Source organism: Durio zibethinus, chromosome 14 (assembly GCF_047325235.1).
Source record: "Durio zibethinus cultivar Kanyao isolate XHJ-2024 chromosome 14, ASM4732523v1, whole genome shotgun sequence".
NCBI lineage: Eukaryota > Viridiplantae > Streptophyta > Magnoliopsida > Malvales > Malvaceae > Durio > Durio zibethinus.
Window position 1 is genome coordinate 3,115,665 of NC_143175.1, and position 24,676 is coordinate 3,140,340.

General features: G+C 30.5%; 1 protein-coding gene and 1 pseudogene across 1 annotated transcript; both read left to right on the top strand.

Annotated features, from left to right (window-relative positions):
* Window positions 1-13,190: 13,190 nt before the first annotated feature.
* LOC149514961 (uncharacterized) lies at window positions 13,191-14,232 on the top strand. The gene has a single exon (XM_089743173.1). The coding sequence runs from the start codon at window positions 13,231-13,233 to the stop codon at window positions 14,002-14,004; it is 774 nt and encodes a 257-aa protein (XP_089599299.1). The 5' UTR covers window positions 13,191-13,230; the 3' UTR covers window positions 14,005-14,232.
* An 805-nt stretch (window positions 14,233-15,037) lies between these two features.
* LOC111294672 (cytosolic sulfotransferase 15 pseudogene) lies at window positions 15,038-16,107 on the top strand (annotated as a pseudogene).
* Window positions 16,108-24,676: the final 8,569 nt, after the last annotated feature.

The window sequence follows — 24,676 nt, forward strand, 5'->3', positions numbered from 1 at the left end:
AAAAATTTACCATTTGAAATTTTTAAGAATCTTATCTTTGGGTAATTAGTTCTTTTCCAAAAATCTTTATTTTTTATTTTTTTTGGTTTTCTCTCTTTTTTTTTGTTTGAAAATAAATATTAATTATTATTATTGAAACTTTATCTAAATTATTCCACAGTTTGAGACAAATTTAGATAAAGTTGCTCACTTAGGAATTTTATAAAAATTTACCATTTAAAATTTCTATAAATTCTATCACTTGATAATTAATACTTGTTCTCAAAAAATATTTTATGTTTTTCTCTTTTTTATTTTTTTCCAAAATTAATGATGAAAAAATACTATGAAAAAAAACAAACATATAAATAAAAAATACTAAAAAATAGCAATAGCTCGGCTGGAACGGCTCGATGCAACTCGACTTCAGACACAAACAGCAACTTGAATATGTGGCTCAAGGAAGCAACTCAACTAAAGGAATTGGTTGAAACGTGGGTCAGCGAAATGGGTTGCGGTCGGGTTGGGTCACCCAAATGAAAAACATGCGGATCCTGGGACTATTTAAGATAAAAATGACATCGTTTTGGGATCAATATAAAAGCCTGAATTTAGTCTTTTTTTCACCAAATTTCCTCTTCCCTTTTTTCTCTCTCTCTTTAAACCCCCAAGAACACTGGTTGAATCCTCAATCGGATTCTGGGATTGTCGTCGAAATCTGGATAGGTTCATTAGAATCTGATCAAAAGTTCATCGATTCATGAAAAATGGATGCCGAAAACTGAGAACTTCGTCGAAAACTAGGGATGTCACTAGAAGGTCGATTCAAATTTCGTCAAAAAATTTCATCGAAATCTGAAAATTTTTCAAAAAATTTCCAAAAAGAAGTATCTTTTTTTTTTAAAACCCAAAAAAATCTTTTAAACCCATTTTGACTACTTTATCTTTTCTGTGCAATCTATATTTCTTTCTATTTTTTGTATGTCCCTCAATCTTTTGTGTGAGCATGTATTTATAGGGTTTCAAATTTGATAACCCTAAGTTAGAAAAGATTTTAGTCCTTTCTAAGTTTTAACTCTAAATTTTATTTCAACTTAAACTCCTTATATAATTTCTTACATACTCAACACCTATTTTTCTATTTTTTCCATTTCTTATTTTTTATTATTATTTTTATGTTTATTAATAGAATTAATCTAAATAAACCCCCAGATAGATTAGGGTGTCTACAGTTACCCCTCTTTGCACATTTTCTGTGAAATAGGAATTGTGTAAAGATGTACACAACCTAATCAACTTGACACATTTTTTTTCTCAAACTCTTCAAATTACATAAAACCTCTTCTAGCAGTGGCTCCACGACTTTGATAAAGTAAACAAAGCTTCTATAAACAGAGCCAAACAAAGGCTCAACGATTTTGAAAAATAAATAAAGCTCCTTTAAGCAGAGGCTCAATGACTTTGAAAAAATAAATAAAACTCCTCTAAGCAGAGGCACAACAACTTTGAAGAAATAAACAAAGCTCCTCTAAGCAGAGGCTCAATGACTTTAAAAAATAAACAAGGCTCCTCTAAGCAGAGGCTTAATGACATTGAAAAATAAACAAGGCTCATTTAAGCAAAGGCTCAATAACTTTAAAGAATAAATAAGGTTCCTCTAAGTAGAGGCTCAACAATTTTAAAAAAATAAATAAAGCTCCTCCAAGCAAAAGCTCAACAACTTTGAAAGATAAATAAGGCTCTTCTAAGCAAAGGCTCAATGACTATGAAAAAGTAAATAAAAGCTTCTCTAAACAGAAGTTCAACAACTTTGAAAAAGTAAATAAAAGCTTATATAAATAGAGGCTCGATGACTTTGAAAAAATAAATAAAGGCTCATTTAAATAGAGGCTTAACAACTTTGAAAAATAAAAGGTTCCTCTAAGTAGAGGCTCAACGACTTTGAAAAATAAAATAAGGCTCATCGATAATCATGTCCAGAGAAGTCATAGATCGTATTTAAAGGAATTTTAAAAGATCATGCCTGGAGGTCTTACAAATCATTCTTAGTACTAGAAAATATCCTTTTTCAAAGATCAGAACCTTACCTTATAAGTTTCTTCTCAAACGAGAATTGAAAACTCTTTCATCAGAAAGTCTTCACATTTGTCTTTTTCATGTGGGATCTTAGAATATCCCTGCTTCTTAAATTCATGTACTAGACCTTCTCACATGCAGCGTATGCTATGCATTGGACATTTAAAAATGCAATGCATGCTATAAAAATGTTGATTAATTAATTTTTCTTTAATTGTGGTACTCAAATTTCTCAAGCTCTTTTCTTGGGCCTTGAACTTTTCAATCTTTAGGTATTAAGGACAAATCAATGTAATTCTCAATCATCCCTCTCATTTAACTCCCATCTTCTATTTTTAAAGAAATTTTTTTTCAAATTCAATGTCCTTATCAAGAACTGAACATTTCATACTTGCCTTTTTCACTCTTAACATTTCCAAGATAATGTAAAAATCTTTCACGCTATTATTCATTTATCCATTATTATTTCAATTTTAAAAAGTAAGAATACATTCACATATTTCTTTTATTGTAAAGTAGTAAAGAGAAAAGAGTAAAAATAGCTGAGAAATAATTAACAAAAGAGAAACACAAAGAATGAAGTGGAATATCTCTTATTAGCAAAAATGATAGCATAACTTTAGCCAATGTGATAAGGAAAGAATTACAAACACGGGTATAAGGAGACAATGCCCAAAATAAATAATCAAACAATCATGATAACATATCTTAAAGTCCTTTTTAAAAAACTCAACCACCCATGCACTTAACAACTTAGAGTTCATTAGAACATGCTAATCTCCATGCTGGTGAATTTACAAATTTGATGATGTATTCTTTTTATCTAAGCCATTTTTTCAAGTTATCAACTTAGATAAACCTCTTTTGACTCAAACTACCCTTTTGGGTTTTCAACTTAAGTTTTTTTTTTTCATTTTTTCTCATTTTTTTTAAGTATAGTATTTCTTCACAGCATTAAAATTTATAGGATGATGCAGATCATCTCTATCTATCTCAGCTAATATCAATGTTCCACCTAAAAAGGCTCATTTTATGATATATGGTCTTTCTCAATTCGAAGTCTACTTTCCTCTATTATTGTGCTAGTTTAGGAAAATTCTTTTCAAAACTAACTTTTTTTCTTGAAAACAATGAGATCAAACCTTTTTATCATGAGTCCTAATCATTCTTCTTTGATATAGCTAACTATGGCACGACGCTGTCAATCTCTTCTCTTTGATGAAAATTAACTGTTCATAGTGCTCTCAAATCCATTTAATCTCTTCTAGTTTGACTTCTTCTAGAACCCTCAAGGATAGGATTTCCACTTCTACTAGCAATATAGCTTCTATCTCATAAATAAAAAAAAAGGGTTACCCCAGTAGAGGTACGCATCGATATCTAATAAGTATGTAGCATAAATGGTAACTTATCATACTAGTTTTTATAAGTCTTGATCATTTTTCAAGAGATTTTTTTATATTTTTATTTACCGCCTCAATTGCCCTATTCATTTTCGAATGGTATGGTATAGAATTATGATGCTTAATTTATACTGAGCATATATTTTTTGCATCATCTTACTATTCAAATTTTTGGTATTATCTGAAATAATTCTCTTTGAAAGTTCATATGTCTAAATGATATCTCTCTTTATGAACTTGCAAACCACAGATCATGTCACACTTTCAAATTATGCTACTTTCACCTATTTTGTGAAATAATCTATCATCGCAAAAAATGAACCTATGCCCATTAAAAGTGTTTGAGGTAATAGGACCAATGGCATCCATGTCTCACATCAAGAATGGCTAAGGTGGTGCCAAAACATGTAAAACAGATGGTGAAGCATGAATCTTGTCAGCATAGATCTGACACTTGTAACATTTTTGAGCATAGTCAACGCAGTCGCTTTTCATTGTTAACTAATAGTACCCTGCCCTCATAATCTGCCTAGTCATCATATGTTCATTTGTATGTACTCCACATATTCTATCATGTACTTTTTTAATGATCTTCTTTCCTTCGACCTTATTTACACATCTCAACAATACTTGATCACGGTTCTTTTTGTACAAAACATCTTTATCTAGAAAGAAACTTATAACTAGTTTCTGGATAACTCTTTTATCATTCTCAGTTGCTTAGACGGGGTATTGTTTGTTTTTAATATACTATAAGATATCATAATACCAAGGCTTCCTATCATCTTTCTCTTCTATATTAGAGCAATGAGCTGGTACATTCTTGATATCTAGCTTGATGAGCTGAATATTGATATTATCACTAACTCAAACCATTACTACTAAAGTAGCAAAGGCATTAACAATTAGATTCTCTTCTCGAACTAAATGATCAAATTGAATATCTTTAAACTGCTTGATTAACTCTAGGATATACTTATGATATGAAATAAGTTTTAAATCTCTTGTCTCTCATTCTCTTTTCAATTGATATATTACTAGAGCTGAGTCTCCAAACACTTTTAATGCTCTAACGTTTTTATCTATAGCAGCTTGTAAACTTATGACACATGCCTCATATTCAGCGATGTTATTTATACAATTGAAATTCAACGTTGCTGTTATATGATAGTATTGTTCTTTTAGAGAAATCAAAATTACCCTAATTGCATGTCTCAAGGCATTGGTAGCTCCATCAAAATACATTTTTCAATACTTTTTTCATGTTTTTCCTTCTTCAAGTGGAAACAATCATCAAATCTTCATAAAAAAATTTTAACCTCATTGGCTAATAATCCTTAATAGCATGATCTGCGAGAAACTTGACTATAGCACTTCTTTTGATTGTTTTATGGCTTACATATATGATATCATACTTTAAGAGTATTACTTGCCATCTAGTAATTTTTTCAAACAAAGAAGGCTTCTCGAAGATGTATTTAATTGGATCTAGTTTTGTTATAAGCCAGGTGATATGATAAAGCATATATTGTTTGAGTATTTTAGTAGTCCAAGCTAATGCCAACACATTTTTTCCAAAGAAGAATACTTTGACTCATATTCTATGAATTTTTTACTCAAATAGTAAATGACTCTCCTTTTTTTGCTAGACTCATCTTGCTACCGTAACACACATTCCATTAAATTCTCATACACTGTCAGGTATAAAATTAAAGTTCTTCTTGAAACAAATGATACTAATACTGAAGGATTTGATAAGTATTGCTTAATTTTATCAAAAGCCATTTGGTATTCCTCATTCCATTTTTCAGGGTTATTCTTGTAAAAAAGCTTAAATATGGGATCACACTTGTAGGTAAGTTGAGATATGAATTGAGAAATATAGTTTAATCTCCCCAAAAAACCCCAAACTTTTTTTGGTGTACTTAAGGGTGACAAATTTTCAATGGCTCGTATTTTGTCAGAATCGACTTCAATGTCTCTTTCACTAACCACAAAGCTTGGCAACTTTTTTGATCTTGCCCTAAATGTACATTTTGTTGTATTCAACTTAAGCTGAAATTTTTTTAATATCTCAAATAGTTTTTTGAGATTGGTGACATGATCTTCATCTTTCAAGATTTTGCTATCATATCATCCACATACATTTTAATCTTTTTGTGCATCATGTCATGAAAGAGCCTCACCATAGCTTTTTGATACATTGTCCCAGTATTCTTTAACCCAAAGGGCATGACTTGTAGCAAAATATCTCCTACATGGTCACAAAAATGGTCTTTTCCATATCGTCTTTAGCCATCTTTATTTGGTTATACCTTGAGAACCCATCCATAAAGGAAAACATAAAATGCCTAGTAGTATTGTCTACATTGTGTCAATATGAGGCAAAAAAAAGTTATCTTTTAGGCTAGCTTTATTCAAATTACGATAATCTATGCACATTTGTACCTTTTCATCTTTTTTAAGGACTAGTACTATATTGGCTACCCATTCTGGATATATGGCCACTTGTATGAAAGCAACACCAAACTACTTCTTCACCTCTTCCTTAATCTTTAGTAGCATTTCAAGTTTCATTCGCGTTAATTTTTGTTGTACTAGTTTGCATTTTGGTTTCAAAGGTAATCTATGCTCTACTATTTCTTTACTAAGCCCCAACATATCCTAGTAAGACCAAGCAAACACATTCATAAATTCTTGAAGTAGATTTTTTAACTTTTTCCTGTCTATCGATGAAAGTGACATTCCAAATTTAACCTCTTTCTTATTCTTTTTATCTCTAAAATTCACCAATTCAGTTATCTCTGGATGAGGCTCAATTGGTTTACTTTCTTGCTCAATTAATCTAATTAAGTTTGGAAAGGTAACATACTCTTTATAATAATCTTCGTTATCAAGTTCATCAGTGTTAATCAATTTTTTAAAATTAACCCCTTGATTATTATTGTGATTATCTTTCAGTTTATTTAAGAACATGAAATTGAATAAAATGGAATATGTTAGCAAGATGTGTTTAGAAAATGAAAAAATAAAAAAATGAAAGCACTAGAAGAAATGAATGAAAATGCATCATTCCTAATCTTTATTAAAATAATAATAAATAAATGGCCTAAATAAGAAAGACCACCCCAATGCCTTGGGCATAAGCTATTGGGATGTTCAATTACATTGAATTGGTTTCAATGGTAAAAGGTTTTTCGATAATGCTCCAATTGTTCAACTCATAATTTGACGAATAAGGGCGAACCCACGTTTCTTGCTCATGCCTCTTTTCATCTTCAATTGCATAGATGGATAATTCAGCAAATGCCTCTTCCATGCTTTGTTCTAAATTTTTTTCTATAGTTGGGTACATGAACCCTCTAGGCCTAAAGGTATCATAGAGGTGTGGGATAATCATTAGTCTTGCTATCTTTCCTTCCCTCTTGTTTAATTGTCTAGGGGTCTATTTAGATTAATTCTATTAATAAAGATAAAAAATAATAAAAAATAAAATAGGAAAAACGAAAAAATAGGTGTTAAGTTTGTATGAAATTGTATGAGAAGTTTAAGTTGGAATAAAATTTAGAGTTAAAACTTAGAAATGACTAAAATCCTTTCTGATTTAGGGTTCTTGGATTTGAAACCCTATAAATACATGCTTACATAGAGGCTTGAGGGACACATAGAAAACATAGAGAAATACAGATTGCATAGAAAAGCAAAAAGTAGTCAAAAAAGGGTTTGGAAGATTTTTGGGTTTTGAAAAAAAAAAAAAGATTTTACTGTAAAAAAAAAGAGTAAATCAATAACTAACTAATATATTTTGTCATAACGTCTAGATCCGGGGATCTATCGCTAGACATTGACTTAAGGGAGTCGCCACCAATCTTTTTTATCTAGGTGCGATTGGCCACCTAAGGAATCTGTCCTTTCAGGGAACACCTAAGTTTAAGGGTCCCTAGAAGAATAGGTTCAGGTCTGCTAACCAGAACAAGGTTCGGGAGTTCGGTTACGTGTGAGGAAGGTTATAGCACCCTCACAACGCCCATCAAAAGATGGTACCAGCTTGAATTTGTGTTATCCAAAAGCCTTAAAATTTTACCAAGTAATTAATTATTGGAAACTTTTCTCAATTAACTCTAATACTTTTAGCAGAAAATTGAGAAAATTTCCTCACCTCAAGAGTATGCAAGAAAAACTACTGTTTCACTTACAGAGGCTCCGTCGTAGGATTATTTAAAAAAACAAAATCAAAATTAAGATAGAAAGGAAGGAAAGAATGATTTTTTTTTTTTTAGGGAAAATTGATACTTTCAACTTTTCCCTAAAAATATTTTTTTTGAAATTTATTTTTGAGGAAAATTGATACTTTCAACTTTTCCCCAAAAATATTTTTTGGAAATTTATTTCTAAGGAAAATTGATACTTTCAACTTTTCCCTAAAAATATTTTTTTTTGAAATTTATTTCTGAGGAAAATTGATACTTTCAACTTTTCCCCAAAAGTATTTTTTGAAATTTTGTTTTTAAGGAAAATTGATACTTTCAACTTTTCCCCAAAAATGTTTTTTTGGAATTTATTTTTAAGGAAAATTGATACTCTCAACTTTTCCCTAAAAATATTTTTTTTGAAAATTTTAATTTTCAAGGAAAATTGATACTTTCAACTTTTCCCCAAAAATAATTTTTTTGAAAATTTATTTGTAAGGAAAATTGATACTTTCAACTTTTCCCTAAAAATATTTTTGTTTGAAAATTTTTATTTTTATTTAAAGAAAATAAATAAAAAGAAAATTACATAAACCTAATCTAATAAATAAAAAATAAAATAAACAAAGAAAAAAAAAAAAAAAAAAAACCTGAAGCGGCTCGGATCGCGGCTCGGCTCGACTCAAGGAAGAGAAAACGGCTCGGGGGAAGCGGCTTGGTGGCTTGGCTCGGCTCGGCTCGGCTCGGAGGGGCTGCACGCGCGGGTCAGAAAGCGGGTCGACGCCCGGGTCGGGTCGGGTTTTCGGCAAAACGCGCGGATCCTCTGATTAACTTAAAGCCAAAACGACGTCGTTTTGGGAGGGTATAAAAGGCACTACCCTCTGTTTTTCGACAGACCGCCCCTCCTCTCTCTCTCTCTTCTTCCTTCTTTCCTCTGCCTTCTCTCTAAAGACTGAAGAACACCGGTGGGATTTTGCCGGATTCTGGAAATTCTCGCCGGAATCTGGAAAATTTCGCCGGAAGTTCGCCGAAAGTTGTCGAAAGATCGCCGGTTTCTGGGATTCTTCGCCGGAAACTGGGCTGGTTGCCGGAAACTTCAAGTTTGGCCGGAACTATAGCCGGAAAATTCAAACTTCGCCGGAATTTTTGCCGGAATCTGGAAATTTCCCAGAAATTTCCAGAAAATTTTTTCGCCAAAAATTTCTAGAAATTTTTTCTCACTCCCAGACCACTCCTAAACTTTTCCTAGCTTCCTATACGCCTCCTTTTCTCTCAAATCAGTAGCTTTGCTTACTGTTTTCTGTGTGTTCTTGAACTGTTCCAGGAGGTGCTTTATATAGGGATTGATCAGGAGTTTCTGATCAATCCCAATTCCTCCTTGGACGGGAATTCAATCTTTGAATCCCACTGAACTCTTCTGATTGAATTCCCACTTCCAATGGGATTCTTCAGCCTTCAATCTCAGCCCTCCAAAATCAAAAATAAAAAAATACTAGATAATAATCAGATAAATCAAAAGATATTTAAAAAAAAAAATATCTGATAATCAGGAAAAATCAGAACAGATAATTAAAAATAATAATAATAATAATAATAATAATAAAATAAGATAAACCCAAGTATATATTACAAAAAAAATAATAATAATAATAATAATAAATATATAACTATATACATATAAATCTAATCTAATAAAAAAATAAATAAATATATACATAATAATAATAATAATAAAATACATAAAATACAAAAGAAGAAAAAGAAAAAAAAAATACAGGATTGAATTGGGCCTTACCCGTTTGGGCCAGGCCCAATTGATCTGGGCCCGGACCCAATTGGGTGTCTACATATTTTACTGTATAAAACATACTTAATTTTATTTAAAAAGATTTATTTGTATAAATTAGATAATATAAAGATATATGTGTATATTATATGTTACTTGAGAGGAAGCCATTGATTCATAATTGATTGAATTATAAATTCCATTTTAGTAAGGTTTCTCCATTGTTAACGATGCTTACATGGAATTCTATTAAAAATAAAACTTTAATTCCATTCATACTAGTAATTAAATAATATTTATGTGGATGTACTAATAGGTTTGCATCCACTACTGGATCTGAGCAATATTTCAATAGATCCCACAATTAAATTTCATCCTTTCGATTCTAAGTTTCATATTACATAAAATGATCTTAAAATGTGATTTCTAAAATCTTATATAAATATATAAAAGCCAAAATTTTTGGCAAAAATGAAAAAAATCCTATATGAATAGCTTAAATGTTGACATGTGGACAGTGTTAAAAATCGCCACATAATATCTAATAAATGCATTTTATTTTATTTAATATATTTATAATTTAAAAATAATTCAAAAAACTAAATTGATAATATTTATGTTTTTATTATTAATCTTAAATCACTATCAATTCAATTTATGTTAAAAGTATTAAAATTTTAAAATTTTATTAATTTGACAAATTAAATCAATCAATATATAATTAATAATTTAATAAATGCTACAATTACAATTATAAAATAATTGATTCTCTAATCAATTATTTGATACATTTATATTTGATTAAATATAGTATCTATTTGAGTAATTGATGTATTTCATGTGTAAATATAGAAAGCAAATATATCAAATTAATTTTTCATAATTAAATTAATGAAATAAAATATTTTATTAATTTATATTTGATTGATAGATTTATATTTCATTAAATATGATTTTATTTGATAAAATATCAATGCACGGTGATTTCATTTGATAAAATATTAAGTGGATTTCATTTGATTTCATTTGTAACATTTTATAATTTTAAAATCTAGATATTAATGCATGTTGATTTAATATTTATTTTATTTTATTGCCATTATTAAATACAATAAATTTAATTTGTTTTATTATTCGAGATTTCTAAATGTTAATAACAAAATAAAATATTTCAATATCAATTAACTTGCCATTATTAGACCATTATTCACTCACAATTTTTATTATTTCAATATTAACTTTCATAATTTAAAATTATCTTATTAACTAACCTACAACACACCTTTTGTATAAATAGCTCTAGGTTAATCATAATGCATCTTTAATCATTTTTCACTAATTTTATATATTTAGATCAATATTCAACTTTACTTTAATTTTCTCTATAATTTTCACTTTGTATCATTTCGTAGTCTATGCTGCTTAAATGTTATTCTCTGTTTATACTTATATTTTATATTTTTTTAACTATAATATTAGCTTTCTTTTTTTAATTTTTTTTGTTGATGATTGATTTAAAAATAATTGGATATATACAGGGAAAGTCTTTCACCAGTAGAGTCACTATCATAAAAGTTGATACCACTTTTAGTTGGTACAATATGTCATATGGGTGTAACAAGAAACTATTTGAAATTGATAAGAAATTTTAATGTTATTCCTGCAATGTTGATGCCCTTAATCCAACTCCAAGGTAATTAGTATTTATATTTTTTATATTTGATACATCAAAACAATTATTATTCCATGATGATAATAAAAGTATTTTAAATTATTATATTATATTTATAATTATATAATTTTGCATTTTTATAAGTACAAGTTGAATATTAAGGCATATAATAATTATGGGAGGTGATGTTCACACTGTTTAATATAGAAGCTAAAGATTTAATTAATAGAGATATTAACGATTTTTATGAAATATCTGTTAAGGTATTGAATTAAAAATTATTTTAATATTATTTAATATTCAAATTAATTGAATGATATATTGAACTTATGATTTAGGAAAATAGAGATTCTAAAATCGAAGAGATATTTAGAGATTTCAAAGGTAAAATTTGTGTGTTCGAGACGAGGGCAACTGAATATAATCTTGAGATAAATAATACCAAACTTACAGTGAGGTGTATGATTTTGATCCTAAACTTGAATGTGAAAAATTATTGGAAAAGGTATGTATAAGCTTATTATAATGATTATATTTGTTATAAAGTTATATAATCCAGATTATAACTCAACTGTTGTCACATTACAGTTGTTGTTTTATCTATTTTTTCACCTCTATTTGTGAAATCTATTAGCTTATCAAGTAAAATAATACCTACTTCAAGATAGTAAGAAACACTAGAGAATCAATTATTGCACTTTCACTTCAATAACAACTTATGGAAGAATATCCCATGAAAAAAGTTTGTACGTGAGATTGGTTTTAAAGATAAAAATTTTAATTTCTTGAAATCGAAAATATTATTATTTTTTGTTTAGAGATTATTTGAATTTAATAAACTATAGTTTGAGTTTTTTTTTATAACTGATAATAATTGCAAAAGTATATTCAATATGTAATTAATTAATTTTATTATATTAAAATATATATAAATTTAAATAAATATGATTATATAAGTTATGAGTTGTTCATAAATTTCATAACTTATATAAATTTTAAAAAACTCATTTTTATATAAGATTTATTGATATATTAATATAGTTTTGTGCATCACACATATTTAAAACTAGTTTTATCTAATAATCCAATATCACATGATTTAATGCATATATGATAAATGAGTTTATCTATACTCAAAAAAATCTAATATGAATTATCATTAGTTTCTATATAGAGACAGAAATATTATATTTACTTACCTTAATTATAATTCAACTCTTTCAAAACAATCAATAAATTATTGAAAAAGAAGAAAAAAAAAAAGAATAGGCTGCTAGCTTTTGTGGCGTTCATTATATATATTGAATAGTACTTGAGAGGAAGTTATTGACTTATAATTCATTCAAGTATAAAGTCCTTTTTAGTAAGATTTCTCGTTGTTATAGATGGTTATGTAAAATTTTATTAGAAATAGAATTTTAATTCAATTCACGCTAAGAATTAGATAATATTTACGTAGATGTACTAATGGATTTGGATCCATTACTGGATCTGACTTATTTTCCAATAAATCTCTTAATTAATTTTTTTTTATTTCAAGTTTCATAGTACATAAAATGATTTTAAAATTGAACTTTAGAACTTTTGTCTGATATTAGAATATCACATGATTTAGTTTATGTATGATAAACGAGTGTATCTATACTCAAACAATCTAGTACGAATTTTCATTAATTTCCACCTAGAGACAAAAATATTATATGTACTTATCTTAATTATAATTTAAATTATCCAAAATAATCAATAAATATTAAAGAAATAAGAGTAAAAAGATTAGGCCTTTAGCTTTTATGGCGCTCATTATATATACTCAGAATAATGATATTAAAAAGTGATTTTTAAAACTTTCGTTAGATAATAAAATATCATATGGTTTTAATTCATGCATGATAAATGCTTGTATCTCTATTTAAAGAATACAATATAATTTCTCATTAATTTTCACATAATGACAATAATATTATATGTACTCATCTTAATGAAAATTTAATTCATTCAAAATAATCAATAAATTAGGCTTTAGGGTGTGAAAGAAAGAAAAATAAACCGTAGAAGAGGGCTCTCTCTTGGTGGAGCGTACCCCCCCAATATTTCTTTTGATACTCCATTAACAACGTATTAAAGATGGATCGTTACCAGAGAGTAGAGAAGCCGAAAGCAGAGACACCCATTGACGAGTATGAGATTCGGATTGCGAGTCAAGGCCGGATGCGTAGTTATATCACTTATGCCATGACTCTGCTCCAGGAAAGGGGCTCGAGTGAAGTAGTCTTTAAGGCAATGGGAAGAGCCATCAACAAGACTGTGACTATTGTGGAGTTAATTAAGAGAAGAATTGCCGGTCTACATCAGATTTCATGGATTGGATCCACGGATATAACAGATATGTGGGAGCCTTTGGAGGAAGGACTTCTTCCATTGGAGACCACAAGGCATGTGTCAATGATCACTATAACCCTTTCAAAAAAAGAACTGAATACGTCCTCTGTCGGGTACGTTCCTACACTTGGGTATGAGCCTCCACTACCAGCTGATCAGGTGAAGGCATCCATAGAAATTGATCAGGAAGGAGAGGGCTCACCTAATGGCCGTGGTAGGGGCCATGGTGGTAGAGGAAGGCCAAGGAGTAGAGGGAATGGTTTTGTCTCTGCTGAATATGAGGATGGAGGCTGGGACCGGAATCGTGGCTATGCTAGGGGTAGAGGTCGAGGAAGAGGACGTGGTTTCCGTGGCCGTGGACGTGGAGGATACAATGGACCTCAGTTTGATAGGCAGCAAGATGGAGGGTACAATTATGAAGCCCCTTCCCAAGGTGGCCGTGGTCATGGCCGCGGCAGGGGATATCGTGGAAGGGGTCGTGGGTTTAGATCAAATGGACCGAGCCAGGCAGCTGCATGAGGTGGTGGCAGTCTAATGAAAATGATGGTGTCGTATGCATGTCAAGTTATATGTTTATGATTTGTTATGTTGTCCTCTATTTATTTTTTTTCCTATGGAGTCATCACAACCATTTTAGCTTTAGGGTGTGCTCAATTTTTCTTCTTTGTTAATCACTAGCAGTTTAACTTTACGAAGTGTCCATGTTCATCAGTAGTCCTGGTAGACTAGCATAGTTGCATCTTTGTTTCTAGTGCAGCTGCCTCACGTCAGAGGAGTCAGATACTCATCTTTTTTTTTTTTTTGGGTTTATCATGTAGCCAAGGCTGATATGTTTGAAAAATTGTAACTTATATTTGACAGAAAAAATTTTCCTTTACTAAAAATAAATAAATAAATAAATTATTTAAAAAATAAAAGAAAGAAAACGAGCTAACCTAAGCTTTGTGACGTTCATTATTTATATTGAATAACAATTGCAAAAAAGTCATTGATTCATAATTCATAGAAGTACAAGCTCCTTTTTAGTAAGGTAATTTCTTATTATTATAAATACTTATGTGATATTCAATTAAAAGTAAAATTTTAATTCAATTCATGTTAGAAATTAGATAATATTTATGTGAATATACAAATGAATTTGTATTCACTTGATCTGACTCATACTCTAATAAATCTCATAATTAAATTTTATCCATTCCATTACAAGTTTCATATCGCATAAAATGATATTAAAAGGTGATCTTTAAAGCTTTTGTCAGATAATAAAATATCACATAATTCAATCTGTGCATGATAAATATGTGTATTTTTATTCAGAAAATTCAGTTTAAATTTTTTTAAATTCTTACAATCAGATAGAAATATTATATATTCTCATCTTAATGATAATTTAATTCTTCCAAAATAATCAACGCATTATTTAAAAAATAAAATAGAGAGGAAGAGCCCATCTAACTTTTGTAATGTTCATTATATATGTTGAGTAACACTTGAGTGGAAGTCAATGATTCATAATTCATTGCGGTATAGATTCCATTCTAGTAACGCTTCCCCCATTGTTCTATCTTCAATTTTCTGATGGAGACAACAGAAATCTGCAAGAACAATAATGTTTTATCAGCAAGGCAAGGAGATCAAGAAGAGTCATGGGATGATGAATTCCAAGAATTGGTGCAAACCCTCCCCAAAAAGAAATACTGGTATGGAGGTTCTCATTATTTCTACTAAGGTTTTTGGTGTCCTTCCAGGTGTTTAAAGCCATGCTTTCTTTCCAAAAACATTTCCAAGCACTTGATAATGATATTATTCTTGCAACTGCCCCCAAATGTGGCACTACTTGGTTGAATCACTGATTTTTACCTCAGTAAACTGCAATCATTTTGCCCTTGAAGGCAACCCTTTGTTGAGTTCAAATCCTCACAAACTTGTACCCTTTTTTGAGTTTGATGTATGCTTGGGAAACCCTTCTCCATATCTTGGAAACAACACTTGTAATCCAAGGATTTTCTCAACCCATATTTCATATGCTTCTTTGCCAACCTCCATTGTTAAAGATTCCAACTGCAAAATTGTGTATGCATGTAGAAATCCATTGGACATGTTCATATCTTATTGGCATTTTAGTGACAAACTTCGACCTGAAAATGTGAAGCAAATATCACTAGATGAAGCTTTCGAGAAGTTCTGTCAAGTAATTCATAGCTTCGGGCCTTTATGTGATCATGTTTTGGGGTATTGGGAGGCAAAACAAAACAATCCCATCAAAATCTTGTTTGTAAAATATGAAGATCTTAAGGAAAACATCGTTTCTCACACAAAGGAGTTGGCGGAGTTCTTGGGGTTTCCATTCTCTGAAGAGGAAGAGAAACAAGGAATAGTTGAAGAAATTGTCTAATTGTGCAGCTTTGAGAACTTGAAAGAATTAGAGGTGAACAAGAGTGGCAAACACCCTTTGGGACCCCAAACAAGGCCTACTTTCGGAAGGGAGTGGTGGGAGATTGGAGCAATTATCTCACACCTTTGATGGCGGAACGTTTCCATAAACTTATTCACGGAAAGTTGGATAAGTCTGGTTTAACATTCAATTTGTGTTGCGAACCCAACAAGGATGCTTTTGCTTAATCGATACTTATGTCTCGTTTAGATGTGGTTCGGTAATAAAATGTTAAACTTTTAATTATCATGTTTTAAATTTTGACAATGTCAAAAACAAAAAATAATTGTGTCATTTGCTCATTTCGCCTTTTCTTATTTTACTCTTAATTAATAAATTTCTTATTTTCCTTAAATGTGCAATTTAAATTGATTGTTTAAACCTTTTCTTCCAACTTATTATTTGTGTCTTTATTTCATTCGTATATCTAAAATTTTATTAATAAAATACATGAAAATTATATGTACAATAAATATTAATTTAAAAAGCACTTAAAAATTATTTCTCTACACAAGTAGGCCTCCAAAGGAAAAATTAAAGCCTGGCTTAATACGACCTTACTTAAAGAGGGTCTGTGCTGTTGGTTGGATCCAGGTTGAGGCAATAAGGGCAACTGCCCCCTTGAAATTTTGAAAATTAATTTTCATTATTAATAAGTTATTTAAAATTTTAATAAATTTTGTATTTTACCCCAATAAAATATAAAAAAGTTAGAAAAATTATGAGAAATAAATCTAAAATTTTTATTTTTTTATCCCATTAATTGTAGAAGAAATACTCTAAGTATAAGTTTCATTGGTGGATACACCTTTTATATTAAGGTGTCCATCAACATTCCAACAATTAAAAAATATAAAAGTTTAAGAGGAAATTCTTGTCAGGCAAAAAACCTCTGATCAATCAAACTAACGAATGCTAAATCAAACGATCAATCAATCATACAAAAGATAATTTAATATGATTCAATCCAATTGACCTACATCTACAGATAAAAAAAATTTATTAGTTGTAGAGAATTACAAATATACATTAAATCAATCTCACTCAATAATTAATACATACAAGTCCTCTTAATATTTTTTAATCTTATGGAGTATTCTCAACCTAAGCAAATACATACTCATGTGCACCACATGCACCATATTTATGTAGACCCTCTAAATCTCTTCTAGTCCACTCACAAACATTCAAACATACACACCCATAAGATGTAATTCTCTTACATCTTTTTTTTTCATATTTAATCTTATAGAGACTTTACCTATTTATAAGCATACAAATTTGCCTATTAAAAATTATTTTTTCTTAGAATTCTTCTTTTGTAAGTCTTCTTATCCATCAAGTAATATCTAATCAATTTCAAACAAATTTATTATGGGATTTGAGTCACTATTGGTAACAATATTCACATTGACTAAAATTCCATTAATCATTTGTTTTCATGCTAAACATCTTTGGCTCTACTTGTAATGGAAATCTCGTAATCATCTTCTCTTTTGTGTCTTTAAATTTCATGCAAATCAATCCTCAAAACATGAACTTAAACTTTCTTATTGAATCGAACTCCTCTGATCTTGCCTCTTCTCGCGGCTCAAGCCATATTCTGATACCACTTGTTAGACAAAAAGCCTCCAATCAATCAAACCAACAAAAGTAAAATCAAACGATCAATTAATCACACAATAGACAACAATCTAATGTGGTTTAGGTTAATTGACCTACATTTATGGATGAAAAAAAAGATCTACAAGTTGTAAAAAATTATAAATATATATCAAATTAATTTTACTCAATAATTAATATCCATAGGCTCTTTTAATTTTCTCTAGTCTTATGAGTATTCTCAACCCAAGCAAACACATACCTATGTACACCTTATGCACAATACTTAAGTGAATCCTCTCAGTCTCCTTTAGTTCATTCACAAAAATTTAAAAATACACACCCATAAGATGTAATTCTCCAATAGTCCTATAGGGTGTCTATTCCATAAAACCCTATAACTTTCTTACATATTTTTCTCATGCCTAATCCTATAAAGACTTCACATATTTATAAGCATACAAACTTGCCTATTAAGAATCCATTTTCACTTAGAATTCTTCTATTGCAAGTCTTCCTATCCATCAAGTAATATCTGATCAATCTCAAACAAATCTGTTATGGGATTTGAGTCACTATTCTCAATAAATTTTAAATGGACACTTCTAAAATTTTCTCATGAACACTTTAAAAATTGAAAAATAAGAAAATTTACAAAAAAATTTTCATTAAACACCTTGAAAATTTACTATCGATACCTGTTTCATCAATAAATTCGATAAATTCATCGCTAAATTTTTATAGATATTATAAATGGACACAACTGAAAAATTCTTGGATCTGTTATTAATGAGTTTTCTGAAATATTAAAAAAAATAACAAGATAATTGAATAAAGTAATGGTTCACAATGAAAATATAAAATTATAGTATTAGTAGGTAATTTAATAAATTTGCCCTTATTGAGTATAAATTCTAAATCCATCGCTAAACTTGTACCTCAATGTCCTTTAGCACAAAAACTTACTCAATAATTCGAGACAAAATGAAAATTTTTAAGTGAATTTTGTAAATTATTTTATAAGTAATTTAATAAAAATTTTAAATTAAAAAAATTAATAATATAATAAAAATATCATTTATAATTCAAGTTTGGTAAATACCTATTTAACGGTATAAATTCTATCAAAATTTTATACATTTGATTTATGTAAAAAAATCTTTCAATATATCACTTTTAATTTTTTATTTTAATTTTAATTTAATTATTTTTAATAAATAATTTTATAAATAATTTATTAATTAATTATTTAATTATACTTTTAACTGACAGGAATCTTCAATTGATTGAATTGGATCCTTTTGGCCTAACGCAGAGCATGGTCGTGCATGATGGGTGTCTTTTAGTTTTATTAGTTTATGGTTCGTTTACGCTGGGTATTGGATATTTGTCTCTTTGAGAGCTACTTTATTTATGTGCTAGCTGGAATTGTTTTAGCTTGCCAGATAATAATTTTTAATTAGTGATTATATTTCATATGCACAGTATTTATTATTTCATAATTTTAAAATTCTTTTTCCTTCCTACTTTTCAATTGGTCAAGGGTCGTGCAATTATGTTGAAGATGTGAATGTGTCTTTTGCTCCACACTTGTGTGGACTGTTCCTTTCGGCCTAGGATGAAAATGACATTTAATCGTGAGTTGTGACTTTAAATTAAATATTACTTTTTAAAGTTGGGATATCCAATGATCTAAGTTGTAAAAGAAAAAATTAAAAATTTAAACGAATAAATTAATAAAACTTAATAAATAAATCAAACTTATAAATTCACTAATTTCCTCTAAAATTTTCATAATCTAATTGGCTCATCTAGTAATTCTAAATTAATAAACAAAAATGAAAGGAAGATTTCATTTTTTATATTATTCAAGTAGTTCATGTTGCGCCTGAAGCAATAATCACAACAATACAGAAGCAATAGACAACAATTAATAATCAAAGACGCAGGAAAAATAAAGTACACCAAGATTTACATGAAAAATCCCAGTGTAGAGGAAAAAAATCACGAACTACCAGAAAAATTTTCACTATCAAATAATATGTATACAAGTTCTTTCCTAACTAAAACTAGAGCTAAACAACAACTAGAGAAAATAATTGGAGAAATCTCACCAAATAAGTGACTCAACATATACACCATAAATTTGTTCCTAGAGAGCTTCAAACCTGATCTTCACCGTCCAGAATGTAAAACTTTGAATCATAAACCTCATGACAAGGTTCCAACTCAATCGGACCACGAATCAACTTCCGTTCAACCAACTCTCCATTCTCTTTTTTCTCTCTACTTTTTCTGGCTTTTTCTCTTTCTCTACTTAGTTTTCGACACACACTTAAAACAACCCCACCTCTTTTTTATTAAGTAGCTAGGGCTTTGTGTAAAATGAAAGATCAAGGCCCATGGCCTTTACTTGATCCAAAACCACTTACATGAGGTTGGATTTCATTTTCCTAACAATCTCCCCCTTCAGCCCCATTAGGAAGAGATTCGTCACCATAGCAGTTTCATTTGAAACTTATCTTGGCCAAAAAACTCATTCCGGTCAAGTTACTGTAAAGCTCAAGCTTTTCCCTGGGAAGTATCTTAGTTAACATATCTGCTATATTTTTATCAGTATGAACTTTCTTCAACAACATCTACTGTTCTTCAATCACTGAATGTAACCAATGATATCTAACATCAATGTACTTTGTTCTAGCATGGTACATGATATTCTTACTCAAATCTAAAGTACTCTGGCTATCACAAAATACCATATACTCTTTCTGATTCAATTTCAATTCAAGAAGAAAACGTTTCATCCAAAGCATTTCTTTACATGCTTCAATTGCTGCAATATACTCAACCTCTGTAGTTGACAAAGCAACACACTTCTGTAATTTAGATTGCCAAGATACAACTCCTTCTGTAAAAGTGAACAAATACCCTGAAGTAGATTTTCTACCATCAAGATCGCCTGTCATGTCAGCATTCGTAAACCCTTCTAGAACTGGTTGTGAAACTCCATAAGTCAAGCACATTTTTGAGCTACCCCTCAAATATCTAAAAATCTATTTCACTACTTTCTACTGAACTTTTCTTGGATTAGAAAGAAATCTGCTCACTACACTAATTGCATGAGCAATGTCAAGCCTTGTACAAACCATAAATACATTAAAGAATTGACTGTAGAAGAATAAAAAATACTAGACATAGCTAGTTGCTCTTCCTTAGACACTAGACAAGATTTATTACTTAGATGAAAATGGTTAGCAAGTGAACTACTAACTGATTTAGCATGTTGCATGTTGAATCTACCAAGCACTCGTTCAACATACTTTTCCTGTGACAACCACAGCTTTCCAGCTTTCTTATCTCGGATAATGTCCATACCAAGAATCTGCTTTGCTGGACCTAAATCTTTCATATCAAAGAACTTAGAAAATTGTTCTTTTAACTTGCAAACCATACTAGCATCTTGTCCTACAATCAACATATTATCAACATATAATAATAGGATAATGAAATTACCATTAGGGAATTGTTTAACATACACACAAGAATCCGTTGCTATTCTTTTATAGCTATGACTCACCATAAAAGAATCAAACTTCTTATACCACTGTCACAGAGCTTGTTTCAAGCCATACAATGCAAATCACCGTGCAAAAATGCAATTTTAATATCAAGTTGCTTAAGCTCAAGATTCAAACTAGCTGTCAATCCCAGTACCACTCGAATAAAACTCATCTTTACAACTGGGATAAAAATCTCATCAAAATCGATGCCTGATTTCTGAGAAAAATCTTTTACTACCAATCAAGCATTGTACCTCACTAATTTGTCACCATCTTTTTTCAACTTGAACACCCATTTATTCTTTAATGGCCTCTTCCCTGTTGGAAGTTTAACAAGATCATAAGTACCATTCTTTCACAATGACTCCATCTCTTCTTTCATTATTTTTAACTAGTGCTCTCTATCCGGAATAGCCTGTACATCTTGAAAGCATTCTGGCTCCCCTTCACTGGTAACTAAAATAAAATCTAAACTTGGATATCTGATAGATGGCCTGTGCTCTCTAATAGATCTCCTGGGTTGAGACTCTACATCACTTGATGCCGAAGGTAGCTTCTCCTGCTCAACACTCTCAGGTAAAGAAGATTGCTCCCCTTGCTAAAAACTAATAGCATCTAGCTCATCACCAACTATGGCTGGCTCATTCATATCTTCAAGTTCTGTTTCTTGCTCATTTCTACCATCTGTGACTCTTTCATATGGAATCTCCATCGATGTTGAAACATCACACTCAACAGTAACCCGTGTAGTCTTCTCATTTTTCTCAAAGTCTGTTATGGTTTCTTTTTCATGAAAGACCACATCCCTACTTCTGACTATCTTTCTCTTTACTGATCCCATACTCTGTAGTCAAATTCTTCATCACCATATCCTACAAACACACACTGTGTAGCTTTACTGTCAAGCTTTGATCTCTACTCTTTCAGCACATATATGAATGCTTTACACCCAAAAACTTTCAAGTGAGAGTATGAAGTATCTTTTCCTGTCCACACTTTTTCTGGAATGTCAAAGCCCAAAAGAATTAATGGTAACCTATTAAGTAAATAACAAGCTGTGTTGACTGTTTCACCCTACTACTTCACCCCAGAATGACTTTGGTAATTTTGCCATCCTCAATATACATCTGACTTTTTTCACAATGGTACGATTCATTCTTTCAACTATACCATTATGCTGTGGTGTTTCAGGTTCTGTCATCTCATGCCTGATCCCATGCTTTGAGCAATACTCTTCAAAGCCTTTAGATGTGTATTCTCTACTATTATTAGTTCGAATACACTTTAAGGGTAACCCTGTCATCCTTTCAACCATGACATGAAATTTTTGAAAATACTATAGTACCTGACTTTTGTATTTCAACATATACACTCAAGTCTTACATGAAGCATCATCAATAAAAGTAACAAAATATCTGCTACCACCTAATGACTTAACCTCAATGGGATCACATACATCAGAATAAATTAATTTCAATCTATTTTTTTTCTCTGAGAACTTTTACAAAAAAAAACTCTATGCTTACCAAACAAATAATAATAACATGAATCGAGAAACATACCTTTGGTCAAGAGAATGAAAGACTGTCTTGCCAAAACCTGTAACCTTTTTTCACTCATGTGTGCCAGCCTCCTATGCCACAAGTTTGCTGAAGCATCATTTTCAACGGTATTTACCTGGTTACCGTTCAATTGCATCCATGTCTTATACATTGTGCAGCATAATTTTTTTCTTGCAACTACCATAGATTCTTTGAGAAGCTTCCACTGTCCATTCTTTTGTCGACTTTCATATCCATCCTTATCAAAGACATTAATAACAAGCAAGTTCATTCTCATATCTGAAATGTGTCTAACATCCCTCAAAGTCAACATGCAGCCTGTACTAGTTTGTACAATAATATCACCAATCCCAACAATCTGTAACACACTCTTGTTTCCCATTTTGGTACAACCAAAGTCTCTTGCTTTGTAAGTTGTAAACAACTCTCTCTTAGGAACACAATGATATGTCGCTCTTGTGTCAACTATCCACTCAATGTCGAGATCACTAACATGTTACAATCACCATGTGTACAAATCAAAGTAACTGAATCACTATCTGAATTCACTACTGTAATATTGCCATCATCTGAACTTTTACCTTTCTCATCTTTTCATTCTTGCTTCAAGATTTTATAATTTCATTTTATATGACCTGTCTTACCACAATAGAAACACTTCACTTTACTTCTAGACTTGGATCTATGATTAGACTTACCACGATCTTTTGAGTTCTGACCTCTGTCGATGTTTCTATCCCTATTTTCTATGACCAGAGCTTGATTCCCAAGGTCTACATCTTTTCACCTTGCTTCTTCATTAAGCATACTGTCCTTTACCATCTCTAATGTCACCTTATAATCAGGAGTTAAATTAAGAACAGTCACAACTAGAGTATTCTAGCTATCTGACAATGAACCCAAAAGAAATAACGCCTTCATTTCATCATCCATCTTAAGCTCTATAGTAGTCATCCGATTAAATATATCTTGAAAATCACTCAAGTGCTCTGTAACAGATCGTCCATCCTTATACTGTAAAGTTATAAGTTTTTTAACAAGCATAACTTTATTCATACTTATTTTTCTCTCATACAATGCTGCCAATATTTCCCAAACAATGTGAGCATTTGATTCTTGCACTACATGATGGAACATGCTGATATCAACCCATTTTTTGATTGTAGCCAGTGTCTTTCTACCTAGCTTCTTTCAGCTTTCATCTTTTATATCTGCTGATTTAATCAAATCACCCAATATTGGCTCATACAAATCTTTACAATATAGATGATCCTCCATCATAGGCTTCCAAATTGAATAATTCGATGCTGTCAATTTTATCATGGAACCTGTATCACCCTTCATGATCTCAAACAGAATTTACTTATATCCTGAGTTACTTTTATATCAATGTCTCAAAATAACCCTCGCTCTAATACCACTTATTGCGCCTGAAGCAATAATCACAATAATACAGAAACAATAGACAACAGTCAATAATCAAAGATGCAGGAAAAATAAAGCACACCAAGATTTACGTGAAAAACCCTCCAGTGTAAAGGAAAAAAACCACGGACCACCAGAAAAATCTTCACTATCAAATAATAGGTATACAAAGTTCTTCTCTAGCTAAAACTAGAGCTAAACAACAACTAGAGAAAATAATTTGAGAAATCTCACTAAATAAGTGACTCAACAAATACACCCTGGATTTATTCTTAGAGAGCTTCAAACCTGATCTTCACCGTTCAGAATGTAAAACTCTGAATCATAAACCTCCTGACAAGGTTTCAACTCAATTGGACTACGGATCGACTTTCGTTCAACTAACTCTCCCTTCTCTTTTTTTCTCTCTGCTTTTTCTAGCTTTTCCTCTTTCTCTACTTGGTTTTCGACACACACTTAAAACAACCCCACATCTTTTTTATTAAGTAGCTAGGGCTCTGTGTAAAATAAAAGATCAAGGCCCATAGCCTTTACTTGGTCCAAAATCACTTACATGAAGCTGGACCCCATTTTCCTAACAGTTCATTCGTCATGTTTTTATAAAGATA